The 14471-nt window shown below is 40.4% G+C and overlaps 1 protein-coding gene across 3 annotated transcripts in view; it reads left to right on the top strand.

Moving 5' to 3' along the window:
- The window catches only part of LOC132831254 (myosin-9-like), a 176235-nt gene that overhangs the window by 85185 nt on the left and 76579 nt on the right, over positions 1–14471 (top strand). For all 3 annotated transcript variants that reach the window (XM_060849272.1, XM_060849274.1, XM_060849273.1), the window contains 3 exons: positions 4449–4592; positions 6857–6952; positions 12129–12247. In XM_060849272.1, the coding sequence (XP_060705255.1) occupies positions 4449–4592; positions 6857–6952; positions 12129–12247 (359 nt within the window). The remainder of the gene's footprint in view (positions 1–4448; positions 4593–6856; positions 6953–12128; positions 12248–14471) is intronic.

Genomic DNA, 14471 nt, shown 5'->3' with positions numbered 1-14471 from the left:
AAAGCAACCCTCAACGATCACCCTGTGTGTTTTACTTTTGAGCCAATTCTGTGTCCAAATGACTAACCTTGCTAATCATTTTTCTCATGGGGAACCTTGTTGAACACCTTACTGAAGTCTATATAGATTTAGGCAGCACAGTGGCTCAGTGGTTAGCACTGGTGCCTCAGCACCAGGGACCCAGTTTCAATTCCATCTCTGGCGACTGTCAGTATGGAGTTTGCACATTCTCCCTGTGTTTGCATGGGTTTCCTCCGGGTGCTCCAGTTTCCTCCCACAGTCCAAAGATGTACAGGTTAGGTGAATTGGCCATGCTAAATTGCCCATAGTGTTCAGGGATGTGTTAGTAGGGTAGGGCAATGGCTTTATGTGAGATACTCTTCAGATGGTCACTGTGGACTAATTGGGCTGAAGGGCCTGTTTTCACACTCTATGGATTCTGTGATTCTAGATAACATCCACCATTTTGTCCTCATCAGTCCTCTGTTATTTGTTCCAAAAACTCAGATCAAATTTGTGAGACCTGATTTCCCATGCACAAAGCTGTGCTGACCATCCCTAATCAGTCCTTGCTTTTCCAAGTACATGCAAATCATGTCCCTCAGGATTCCCTTGGACAACTTGCCCACTACTGACATCAGGCTTACCAGTCTGTAGTTCCCTGGCTTTTCCTTAACATTTTTTTTTAAAATACTGGTACCATGTTAGCCCCCTTTTCTGTCTTCCAGCACCTGACCTGTGACTATGGTGATACAAATATCTCAGCAAAGGGGTCTAGTAATCGCATTCCTAGTTTCTGATAGAGTTCTAGGCTACACCTGATCAGGATTATCCACTTTTATGCATTTCAAGATTACCTCCTTTTTGTAGTATGGACATTTTTCAAGATGTCACTATCTATTTCCCCACATGCTATATCTTCCATGTCCTCCTTAGTAAACACTGATGCAAAATACCTGTTTAGAGTTTCCCCTATCTCTTGAGGCTCCATGCACAGCGTGCTTTGTTTCAGGGGGCCTATTCTGTCCCTAGTTCCCTTTTTCCTTGTCCTTAATGTACTTGTAAAAACCCTTTGGCAAATAGGACTAAGGAGAATCCAAAGCTATCTCATGTGCCCTTTTTGCCCTCCTGATTTCTCTCTCAAGTGTACTCCTTCTGCCATTATTCTCTTCTAAGGATTCATTCGATCTCTCCTGTATATACCTGACATGCTTCCTCCTTTTTCTGAACCAAAACCTCAATTTCTCCAGCATTCCCTACACCTTTTTCAGCTTTTCTTTTCACCCTAACAGGAATATACTGTCTCATTATCTCATTTCTGAAGGCGTACCATTTTCCAGTTGACCCTTTTACCTGTGAACATCAGCTTTTGAAAGTTCTTGCCTAATATTGCAAAGATTAGCCGCCTTCCAATTTAGAATTTCAACCTTTAGATCTGGTCTATCCTTTTTCCATGACTCTTTTAAAACTAATAGAATTATGGTTGCTGGCCCCAAAGTGCTCCCCCACTGACATCTTAGTCACCTGCCCTGCCTTATTTCCCAAGAGTCGGTCAGGTTTTGCACCTTCTCTCGTAGGTACATCTACATACTGAATCAGAAAGTTTTCTTGTACACACTTAACCAATTCCTTTCAGTCTGAACCTTTTAACACTATGGCAGTCCCAGTCTATGTTTGGAAAGTTAAAGTCCCCTCCCATAACCACTCTAAGGATTCATTCGATCTCTCCTGTATATACCTGACATGCTTCCTCCTTTAACTGAAATCTCCTTACAAATTTGTTTCTCATTTTCCTGCTGACTATTAGGGGGTCAATTATACAATCCCCTTAGTTCCCAGTTCCACCCAAATATCTTCCCTGTATTTATTCCCAGGAATATCGTCCCTAAGTACAGCAGTAATGCTATTCCTTATCAAAAATGCCAACACCCTCTTTTCTTGCCCTCCTTTCTATCCTCCCTGTAGCATTTATATCTGGGAACATTAAGCTGTCAATCCTGTCATTGTTATTAAGTCTTCCATCTTTTAGAATGGGTTGCAGGTTTTGGTTCATTAATATGTAAATCCTAGAACTACTTTTAAGTCGTATTCTCAAGATAAATAAAACCTTGTTTAAGAAAAGTAACATCTCAGCTCAGACAATGCATGAAAGGTGTAAGGTTACAGTCTGTCTGGATCCTAATTTTGAGTCAGACTAGTTTTATTTCCAAAGTGGAATTTACAAAATATTACATGCATTGACTGCCTGCATTAACCGCCTACAGGTTATGCACTTGAGCAAAATTGAATGATTCTGCAAATGCAAATTCACCCTCATAGACTTGTGTGTGCATGCATGTGCATGAGAGGGGGTCTGCGTAAGTGTTTGCACATGGAATTGTCTGTACGTGTGCTTGTGTAAGAGAGCATGTACAGTGTAGTGGGGTCATCTGCAGTCTGACATGAACCCAAGAGCCCGGCTGAGACCATCCTTATGGGCACCGAACTTGGCTATTAGCCTCTGCCTGACCAGTTTGCATTATTCCCTGTCCCAAAGTTCGCCTTGTTGGATGGTCACCTGAAGATCCAAGGCTGAATGTCCCTGACCACTGAAATGTTCTCTTCTAATCTGGGAACACTTCAGCAATCAGGGACATTTGGGTGATCATCCTCCAAGGCAGACTTCGGGACAGGCAACAATGCAAAGTGGTTGGGCAAAGGCTGATAGTCAAGTTTGGTGCCCACGAGGATGGCCTCAATTAGGATCTTAGATTCATGTCCCATTTACAGGTGACCCCACTACATTATACACTACGCAGACACGCACTTATAACCCATCATACAGCCCATTAAACAACATCACACTGACCCATACAGTTTAGCAAGCTTGCACGCACATAAACATTTTTTGAAAAAATACAATCTTAAGTTATCTTGAGAATGTGACTTAAAAGAAGTTCTAGAATTTACATATTCAACAGAAACTTGCAACCTGTTCCAAAAGATGAAAGACTTAATAACAATTGGTTTGTTTAATATATCATCTCAGTTGCAAGTCATTAATCTTTTGCTATAAATTCTGTTATGGTTCTGCTTTGCAACTACCTGATGAAGGAGCAGCACTCGGAAAGCTAGTGCTTCCAAATAAACCTGTTGGACTATAACCTGGTGTGGGTTATTTTAAACTTTGGATGGTGTTCAATCCAGGTTGGATTTATGCTGCTTTTGTAGCTTATCTGGGATTGTGCCTAGTGCTGGAGAACAGATTTTCAGAGCTTTGTTAGCACGTTGTAAAGGCCTTTGCACTATGCAGTACCTTCAGTTGCTGTTTTCAGTGATATTTCTGAAAGTGTTCCCACTGCTATGGTTGAACTGACTGCAGTTGCTGAGTTTATCCTTTAATTTTTTTTGAATGAGTTTAACATCTGCGATTCTCAAGTCCTTGATGGTACCACTGTATTTGAGGAGTGTTGGAAGATTTTTGACAATGCCTCTGCCTCTGCAATCTCCAACCATATTTCCCATGGTTTCTTAGCTTGCAGCTGATCCAGTCTTGGTGACTTATCACCTTTTAAGTACCACAGCCTTTTTAATCCATCTTTATAACATGATTAGTATCTCTGAAATCTTTCCTCTAAAACATTGATGGCAGCACCATCTCATTGATAATGACTGGTGCAAACTCCTAACCAACACTTCTGTTGTTCCCCTTTTTCCCCCTCCATTTTTGCTTCCCAATCAACCTCATTCCTTGTAGTCTGAGCATATAAATGAAGCTTTGGATTCCTTCTTACGTTGACTCCCATTCTCTCCTTGTGACTACTTTTTCCCCCACTTGCACTCGATTTAATGTAGCTTTGTTTGCATTTGTATTAGCCTGATACATGCACCCTTTTCTCCTTTGTTGCATCCTTGTCTAGCTTCTAATCTATCTTTTGACTTGTGTGCTTCTGTTTTAGTTTCGTAGTTCATTTGCTTTATTAGTTGCTCTTGTGAGTGGATATCTTGACAAAGAAATGTGTGTAGTCAGTTTTCAAGCACCAAATGAGCATAAGGAACTATTTCTACATCCAATGATGATTACCATGATTGGTCCTCCGATCCAAACAACCAAGCACACAACTGCCTTATCTGAAGTCAGCGATGTCAGTGGCCCTTGGGTACATCTGGATAGCCATATAGTACTGCTTGCTTCATGTCTGTTTAAAAGAATTCTACCTGCAATAAACTTCATCGTCTTACACTTTGTTTTTAACTCCACTTTCTTAAATTTATTATATTTGGAGAACTGTTTGCAAAATTGACTAAAGGTTTTAGTCCCCACAAGGATGATTTTACTATATTAGAATACTGACTGCACCTCAGTGCTTATTGAATGTAAAACATTGGATATCTTGAACTTGTTTGCATATGTTTACAATTTTCTCTATTCCTTCCAATGCTAATATATGAAATGTCCTGATTTACAGCTGATCTGTTATTAGAGGGTTACAATAACTACAGATTTCTCTCTAATGGCCACATCACCATACCTGGACAACAAGACAAGGATTTGTTTCAGGAAACAATGGAGGCATTCCGAATCATGGGAATTCCTGATGATGAACTAATTGGTATGGTTTACTGTAGAGTAACAAATGGTGGAGTAACGCATATGTACGTTGTATTTGACACTCATACTGAATTGGGGGGCCCTTGTAATCCATTTAAAGAATAGGTATATCCCTCTTCCCAGTTCCTTAATTTACTAGTTTTTAAGCTAAGTTCTGAATGCATGTAATTCATTTCATATCAGAAGAGTTGGTTGACCTATGGTTTGTATCTCTTTTCACAGTGGTTTGTGATAAATAATTTATAAATCTACTTTAATTATTTTGCTTTGAAATAAATGGTTCCAGTTTTGATAATTCAAAAGCCTAGCCAGTAATAGCTATTAAGAATGCTGAAGCAAAATTTAATTTTGTCAGAAAGCAGTGTTAGCATAGATTATTGCTACCAGTGTTAGCATAGATTATTTACACTGCTTCAGACTTTTAATTTTTACTTTTCTATACCTTCAAAGACAGCCTCTATAGAAAGAAACCTTGAAGACAGTCAGATAGGGGAGGGGCAGAGAGACAAACCAAGCTGAGCAATCGTGTTTACAAAGCAAAGAAATCTGTTACATTGAAATTATTATACCTATAGATCTATACATTAAGGTTATAAACATTTGTACGGCTGTGGTTTTAGAATTATTTCATAGCTGTATAGAAGTACAGTTGTTTCTAAAACAGATTTTCAGGAAGTGGTCAGCAAAGCAAGGCTGATACATATTATCTGTCTCTAAATGCTGTAGTTGAGAGGTGTAATGCCCTTCAGAGAGTAAACAGGAGTTTATTTTTATGTGTAAGTATTCTTTGTCAATTAATAAATCTTGGCTATTTTGTCATAGTGCTGTATTTTTGTTGAGGGAAATGTTTTGGACCATAGTGTCACCCCTCCAAACTTTGTTAGTTCTTCCAGTTTTTAATTTGAGGAGCTGCGGATGCTGAAAATAGGAAACAAAAGTAGAAATTGCTGGAAAAGCTGAGGTCTGGCAGCATCTGTGAAGAGAAATCAGTTAATATTTCAGGTCTAGTAATCCTTCAGAATTGGTGGAAGCTAGGAAAATGTTGGTTTTTATGCAGGAGAGGGTAAAGACTAAACAATACATAGATCGAGGTCAAAGAGAGAAGAACAGTTGGACTGGCAAAGAAGTGGATAATGATCAGCCCGAGAGTAAATAGTTTCTAATGGGGACAATTAGTGGTCAACAGTGGGTTGTATGTAATAGCAACCCATGTGATAACAAGGCTTGGCTGGGTGTGTGGGGCTTGGTAAGGAATGTGGGCAAATGTGCTTCAACCCTAAAATTGTTGATTCAGTATTGAGACCAGAAGGCTGTAGAGAGAAGTGTCAGCTTCTTTTGTTATGATTCTGGAACTAAAGGCCAAGAATTCCTCTTCTAAATACGTAGTGCAGTCATTTTTTAAATTTTAGGAAGAGCACCCCTTCTTTGGGAACTTGTTCCTCAATTTTATCTCACTTTTTCTTTGAAACTTTACTAAACTTCAAACTTTGTCCCTAAAATTCTGAGTCCCATATCTGACCGACTTTACTGAATACAGAATCCTCATGCCTGTGAAAGATTAAATACGTCGTTTTCCTACTTGCATCTCCCACTTTAGAAGGTAAAATCCCAAGATGAATGATCTTTTCTCATGATTCAGTTCTAAGTTCAATAATTTGAGCTTTTGGATCCCACAAACGATTTAAATTTCTCCTGCAATAAGGGGTCCAAAAGAGACTACATACAACTTCAGTATTATCACCTTCACCACACATACTGTCTCTCTGACTGTAGACACCAGCATTTTATTTAATTTTCTCATTCTGTTATCGAAAGTTCAGCCAGGTCAGTTGACTCGTGACATTGTAATGCACAGATTCACATTCCACTTAATTTTAGTCTTATCTGTTGTGCTTCATCTATGGCCTTGCACCTGTTCCAATAAATAATTGCACATTGGTTATCATTTGGTGACTGCATCCATTTTAAAAAAAAAAGTTATGTTTATTGCATCTTTTTTCATTGAGTCTCTTGTGTATCTTTTCCTGACATTTCCAGACCGAGAACAGGTATGCAACCTGTTGAGTTTCTCCCAGTATTGCTGTTTAGCCAATATGAGGTGGAGACATCTAAGTTATTAGGTTACTCCATCTACCCTCCTAGTTTACACACTCTGCAAAGTTTTTATGTCAGTAAGGTGTTGATGTATTAACACAAATTATATTGACACACTTTTCATTAGCACAAATGTTAAGTTATGCATTGAATTTTTGGTTTTCTTTCCAGCCATGCTGAAGGTTGTTTCTGCAGTACTTCAATTTGGTAACATAGTTTTCAAGAAGGAGCGCAACACAGACCAAGCCTCTATGCCTGATAATACAGGTAAGCCTAATTGTAACAAGAGAAACCTTTGGGAGTTATGCTTTCTTCTTGGTTTTATTCACATAAGTAACCTTTTACATCTGTTTTTAATGCACTTAATTGGTTGAAGTGTTTTTCTTAAATTCATGTTGTGCCACCAATTAACATTCATGTTTTAAACAGGCAGTCATTGATGGCCAAAAAACAAAGTCATAAACTAGTCCCTTTGTAGCCTCCCATGTATTCTCTTCACAACACTTTCCTTCTGTCAGAAAATTTAGCAAACCATACTTTACAATCCTTAATCTAAATATTGTTCCAACAGTTGAGGCTCCAGTATTGATGAGTGCTGTGCCACAGGAATCAATCTTGCTCATCAGAAAAACACATTTATGCCATCTCATTTCGTGTTGGTTAGCCAGACTTTTATCCATATTGCTATGTTACTCTGAGTAGCGACTTTTAGATTGCTTGATTGATTTTTTTTTAGCATCTTAGAACTTTAGTCTGTAGCTCTAGCAATTAGATTAGTACCATTTCCTGGCCTTTGAAATCAAGGAACTCAGGAAAATCATTTCCTGATTTATTTTTGGGGTGCTATTTGTATGCTGTATAGTGAAGGCTAATGCAAAATCCAGACCGAATCCAGTCTACTTAGTCTGAAATTCAGTGCGTAAAACAAAGCTGATCTTTGTGCTGGACTTGAAGCAAATGTATTCTTTCAAGTTTAGGACTGATTGACTTTCCTCTTATTCTATGTTTTAAAATCTAATAATTTAGACTCTGGTGTAATGTTGCTTGGTGAGTGTGGAAAATTGTAAAAGTTTCATAAACAGCGCTAGCAAATTTTGAATATAGGAAGTTTTGAAAGTGGCTTCTCTTTTCCGCCCCCCACCCAGACAAACCCTTCTAAGACAAACACCTTCTCAAAGTTATTTTAAGAAAATTGCTCACTTCCATTCTTCTCCAACTACATCTTATCCAAATCTCACTATACTAGTTCCATTCATCTAACACCTCCAGTTGCTCATCAACATTGGCTTAGAGTACAACATGCCTCAAACTTCTAAAAGAACATAGTCATACAGCGTGGAAACAGACCGTTCGGTTCATGCCAAATGTAGTCCTGCCTACATGCTTCTAGTCCATATCCCTCCAAACCTTTCCTTTTTATGTACTAAGAGTCTTAGAGATGTACAGCATGGAAACAGACCCTTCAGTCTAACTCGTCCATGCGACCAGATATCCCAACCCAATCTAGTCCCACATGCCAGCACCTGGCCCATATCCCTTCAAACCCTTCCAGATGCCTTTTGAATGTTGCAATTGTACTAGCCTCCTCCACCCCCCACCCCCGGCAACTCATTCCATGCACGTACCAGCCTCTTTGTGGAAAAGTTACACCTTAGATCTCTTTGTCTCCCCTCTCTCACCCTAAATCATGCCCTTTAGTTCTGGACTCCCCCACCCCATACCAGCAATGGATGCAGTAACTGCTGGGTTGCAGAGGAAAGTGTTTCCTCTTTTTTTGAGCTGGATGAAGTGCAATCAGTCTGCCAGTTCTTAGGAAGCAGACGATCTTGCTCCTGTTGGACAGCTATAAAAAATGTAATGCTGTTTGCTGCCTTCTATTTCCTCCTGTATTCTCTGACAGTCCCTTATGCTTTCTGCTACTCCACCAATCTTTGTGCCATCTGCAAACTTGCTGATCATGCCAACAGTGCCCTCTTCTAGATCATTTATGTATATTACAAACAGTGGCCCCAATACTGACCCCAGTGGAACCATTTTGAGAAACTCCCTTCAACAATTACTGTCTCCTGTTGCTCAACCAATTCTTTATCCACCTAGCTCGAACACCATGCATACCATGTGACTTCACTTTTTCCATTAGCCCACGATGGGGAACCTTATCAAACGCCTTACTAAAATCCATGTATATGACATCAACAGCCCTTCCTTCATCTAACAACTTGGTCACTTCCTTGAACTGTTGGAAAGGCATGATCTCCCCTGCACAAAACCATGTTGCCTATCACTGATAAGCTCATTCTTTTCTAAATAGATCCTATCGCTTAGTACCCTCTCCAGCAACTTCCCAACCACTGACGTCAGACTCACTAGTCTGTAGTTACCTGAAATATCCTTATACCCTTCTTATACAGGGGGACAACATAAGCTACCCTCCAGTCCTCCGGCACCTCACTTGTATTTAAGGATGCCACAAAGATATCTGTCAAGGCTCCAGCTATTTCCTCTCACTTCCCTCAGCAACCTGGGATAGATCCCATTCAGTCCTGGGGATTTGTCCACCATAATAACCTCTAGCATACCCAACACATCTTCCCTACTTAGTTAACGTGATCCAGACTAATCAAACTTTTATCTCTAATCTCAAGATTCTTCATGTTCCTCTCAGTAAATACTGCATAGTAATCATTCAAAATCTCACCCATTCTCTCAGGTTCGGCACACAGCCTGCCTTCCTTTTATCTTTTAGTGGACCAATCCTTTCTCTAGTTGCCCACTTGTTTCTTTTATAAGAATAAAATGTTTTGGGATTCTCCTTAATTCTGCTCGCTAAAGTTATTTCATAACCCATTTTCACCCGCTTGATTCCTTGTTTAAGACTTGTCCTACTCTTCCGATATCCCTCCAGGGCCCCGTTCTATTTTTATCTGCCTAGACCTTATGTAGGCTTCCCTTTTCCCTTTTTGGCTAATCGTACAATTTCTGCTGTCCTCCACGGTTCATGAATCTTGCCCTTCCTATCCTTTGCCTTCAACGGCACATGACTGTCCTGCACTACCGTTAACCTATCTTTGAAAGCCTCCCACATCTCAAAATGTGGACTTCCCTTCAAATAGCTGTGTCCAGCCCACATTATTTCCCAGCTCCTGCCTAATTTTGATATAATTGGCTTTGGCCTAGTTTAGTACTCTTCCCTGAGGACCACTGTCCTCTTTATCTGAGTATTCTTAAACTTAAAGAATTGTGGTCACTGTTCCCAAAGAAATCTCCCACCGCAACTTCTACCACTTGTCTTGGCTCGTTCCCCAGTACCAGGTCCAATATGGCCCCTTCCCTCGTCTGACTACTGACATACTGCTGTAGAAAACTCTCCTGGGCACTTTGTACAAATTCTACTCCATCCAGACCTCTGGCGCTAAGTGTATCCCAGTCAATGTTAGGCAAATTAAAATCTCCCATCACCACTACCCTATTCCCTCTACAGCAATCATAATCTGTTTACCTATTTGTTGTTCTACCTCACGCTCACTGTTGGGAGGTCTGTAATACAGCCCCAACGGTGTAACTGCACCCTTCTTACTTCTCAGCTCCACCCATAATGCCTCACTACACAAGACCATCATAGTGTCCTCCTTTAGCACAGCCGTGATATCGTCACTGACCAGCAATGTAACTCCACCCCCTTTGTCATGCTACAAGCAACACGAATTTGACTGGGACAACGCTACTATTATAGGACAAGCCAAACAGAACAACTAGGGAATTCTGAGAGGCATGGCACTCCTCCACAGATTCAATCAATATGCACATCGACCTGGACCCAATATACCAACCACTGCAACGGACAGCTGGAACTGACCACCGGAAGTGGCAGATTCAAACCACTACAAATGCCGGAGGAAAGATCACAAGCGCTTCACAGGAGGCTCCCAAGCACTGAGGATGTCACCTAGACAGGGGACAAAACGTCTGCAACACAAATTCCCAGCTTGGCGAACAGAACCACAACTTTTTAAATTCTTAACAAGATCATGCATTATTTAACTACTAATCATCAACTGTACCAATGTAGGCAGCATCCCATAAATACACCTTTAGCAAAAATGCAATTCAGCAAAACAGTTATTGTACTGATATGTTGTGAATCTCCAGTCCAGAAGAAAGAACTTGCCCCTTGTGACTTTTTTGAAGAAGCTTCACTGTCTGAGACCTCACTTTAGCAGCCAGGAACTCTAGCTTTTAGCTCAGCATCCAGCAGAAAACCTCAACTAACTGAAAGCAAAACTAAAAATTTTCCTTTCTGGGAGTCTTGATCCCACTCAATCATGATTCTTCTCATTTAAAAAAAGCACCTAGGACAAACTCCAAATGCTGTTTGTCAATTGCTTGTCTGAAGCAGACATTTCAGCAGCACTGGCAACACCTGTCTGCAAGTGAAACAGAACACCTCTCTGAAAGAGAGACAACTGCCGCATATACGTTAGATTTTTGAGAACTTGAAAGAAGACCTGTTAGCAGCAGCTCTAAATTGCATATTATGTCAGGATTGTGCTTGTGGTCTTTACACTCGCTCAAATAAATGATTTAGATTTCAGAATCAAAAGTACACTATTACAAATAAATTTGACCAAAACAGGGGGGAGACATAATATGGAGAAATACTGTGACAAAATAAGATGTTAATAAAATTGCAAAATAGGCGTGTAAATAGCAAATTTATTACAATATCAATATGTGACATGGGTGTATTTTTTTTGGAGGGAGGCAGTATGAATCTGTTGGTTAGTTACAGATATCATGCAATACAGTTTAAGACCAAAAAAAATGTAAACCAAGCACAGATTATTTTGTAGATGAATAGTATTGAAAAACTAGGGAAGTTGTATTCACTTATGTTGGCTTAACGTTGTACTTTTGTCATTTCTGATATCTCTTGCATAATAAAATAAGTTGATATGACAAAGATTTATCAGCATCATGGCTGAACTAAGTTTTAAACAGCTCTGTGCTCTCAAAGATGTTTTGAGAGGCGACTTAATAGGTTGGTCGGATAAACATAGGGTATGTCAGTAATTAGTCATAAATATGATAACACTAAGGATAGCAAGGGTGAATAAAATAAAACTTGTGGTTAAAAAGTAGAATCTGCAGTACTGAAGTAGTTGATGCAGGTAAGTTAGATGCAATAAACAAAGTAGGTTACATGGGTGAAAGGTATAGAAGAATAAGCTATTGTGTAAACTAAAGGCGGGAAAAGACTTGGAACACCACCACTGACACAACATTTTGGACCGAATTGCCATTTTCTATGCTGTTAACTCTGTTTCTAATGAATAAGGACTTATTAAAGGTGAGCCTGATATTTTGTTTACGACAAAGCATTAGATTCTCAATGAGAAAATTTAACAAGGCTGTTCAATCTTCAAGACTTGTCTTTGCTCTACAGCTGCCCAGAAAGTCTGCCATCTGCTGGGAATCAATGTTACGGACTTCAGCAGGGCAATTCTCACTCCCCGCATTAAAGTTGGGAGGGATTATGTTCAGAAAGCTCAAACCAAAGAACAAGTGAGTATTGGCTTAGTTTCTGTGGAAACATTTTAAAAGCTAACGCATTAACAACTGAAAACAATTTAACGGTTTGCTTCTTAATAACTGTCAACTTACAGATTTAAACAATTGGAGTAACAGCATTTAAAAGTAACTTGCATTTGTATACCTTTTATTGCAAGCAACTCCCATGCTCTCTGATCCAACCCTGACTTCATAACAAAGATGGTGCTGTTATTACCTGGCAGTCAAAAAAAAATCCTAGAAAGGAGTGGACTGTCCTTCTCCTCCATCCTCCTCTACTTGGTTGAGCTTGTTCTCGCTTTGAGCAGCCTCTCTTTTAACTCCTATAATTTTCTTCAGGTTGAGGGGATGGCCATAGGTACCTGCATGGGCCCAGTTATACCTGTCTCATTTTTGGGGTATGTGAAACATTCCATGTTCCAGTGCTATTCCAGCCTTCAACAGCAACTCCTTCCCTAGTATATTGATATCATTGGTGCTGCTTCCCACGCTCCTCCAGAATTGGAAATGTTTATCAGTTTCTCTTCCAATTTCCAGCCTGCTCACTACTTCACTTGGTTCATCTCTGACTCATCTGTTCCCTCCTTTGATATCTTTGTTTCAATTTCTAGGGATATGCTGGGTGCTGATATTCATTACAAACTAATTGACTCCTGCAGTTAGCTTGATTATACAACCATACGAGTAAAAAGTGAGGTCTGCAGATGCTGGAGATCAGAGCTGAAAATGTGTTGCTAGTTAAAGCGCAGCAGGTCAGGCAGCATCCAAGGAACAGGAGATTCAACGTTTCGGGCAAAAGCCCTTCATCAGGAATCATACAACCATACACCCTGTTCCTCCATCCCTGTCACATCTGTTCAGATGATGGCAATTTTAGTAAAGAGGCATTCTGAAATGTCCACTTTAAGTGAGGATTCCCCAGCAGAGTAGTTGACGGGGCCATCAACTGGGTCTTGCCCATCTTCCATGCTTCAGTCCTCATCCCGTCTTCCCTCCCACAACAGTAATAGGGTCACCCTTGTCCTCACCTATCATCCCACCAGCACCAACATCCAAAGGATCATTAGCTGCCATTTCCACCATCTCCAACAGGATGCTACCACCAAGTACATATTCACCTTCCCTCCCTTGTTAGCCTTTCACAGGGACTGTTCCTTCTGGGACACACTGGTCCACTTCTTCACTCCCAACAGCCCCATGGCACCTTCCCCTGCAACTGCAGAAGGTGTAACATTTGCCCATTTTATTTGGTCTCTTCTCAGAATCTGAGGGCCCAAGCACACCTTCTAGGTGAAGTAATGCATTTTGCAGTATTGTCTGCAAAAGAAAAGACCCTGAGCTTCCAGTTACCTGCCACTTCAACACCTTGATCCCTGGCCAACCTCTCTCTCTCTTTCAGGCTTGCTGCAATGCCTCAGTGAAGTATAGCATAAGCTGGAAGAACACTTGGCAACTATACAGACTTCTGGACTCAAACTCAAGTTCAACAATTTGAGGGCTTGAGGCACCTTCTCCTATGTCCTTACCCTAACCCCCACACATCCAGTCCTTGTTATCACATAGTCTGCTATTGCACACAACCCATTGTCAGCCCATAATAGTCTCCCTTAGCATCTATTCACTCCCAGGGTGACCAGGGTCCTGAAGAAGGGTTTCACCTGAAATGTTGACTTCTTCACCATGTGATGCTACCTGGCTTGCTATGTTCTTCCAGCCTCCTGCTGTCTATTATCCTGCCTGACCCTAACCCACACCTTTTTTGTCCAACTGTTCTTCTCTCTCTTTTTGGTCTTTGTCTCCACCTACTGTTTACTCCTTACCCCTTGTCCCCACCCTATTTTTGCACAAAAGCCAACCTTTTCTTAACTACCATCAGTTCTGAAGAAGTGATGCTGGACCTGAAATGTTAACTGATTTCTGTCCACAAATGTTGCCAGACCTAAGTTTTTCCAGCAATTTATTTTTTGTTTCTGATTTCCAGCATCCACGGTTGTTTTTTGTTTTCTTTGGTATATCTCTTGTCTGGGCTTTACATACTGAGCTCAACGCATTCAGACATTTGAGAGAAAGGATAGTGTGTTGAACGCCCCACATTTTACCAGTTTTGCAGCTTTTTAAATGTTAAAAGGAGATACTAAGTTAACTTTTCATCTTGCATCTTCTAAGTTGCAAGAAACCAGACTTGGAAAAAGTGCACCAATCATCATTTGGCATAGAG

Source organism: Hemiscyllium ocellatum, chromosome 33 (genome assembly GCF_020745735.1).
Source record: "Hemiscyllium ocellatum isolate sHemOce1 chromosome 33, sHemOce1.pat.X.cur, whole genome shotgun sequence".
In the NCBI taxonomy this organism is placed as follows: Eukaryota; Metazoa; Chordata; class Chondrichthyes; order Orectolobiformes; family Hemiscylliidae; genus Hemiscyllium; species Hemiscyllium ocellatum.
Note: the sequence above shows the minus strand (reverse complement) of the source record. Positions and strands in the feature narration are given on the sequence as shown.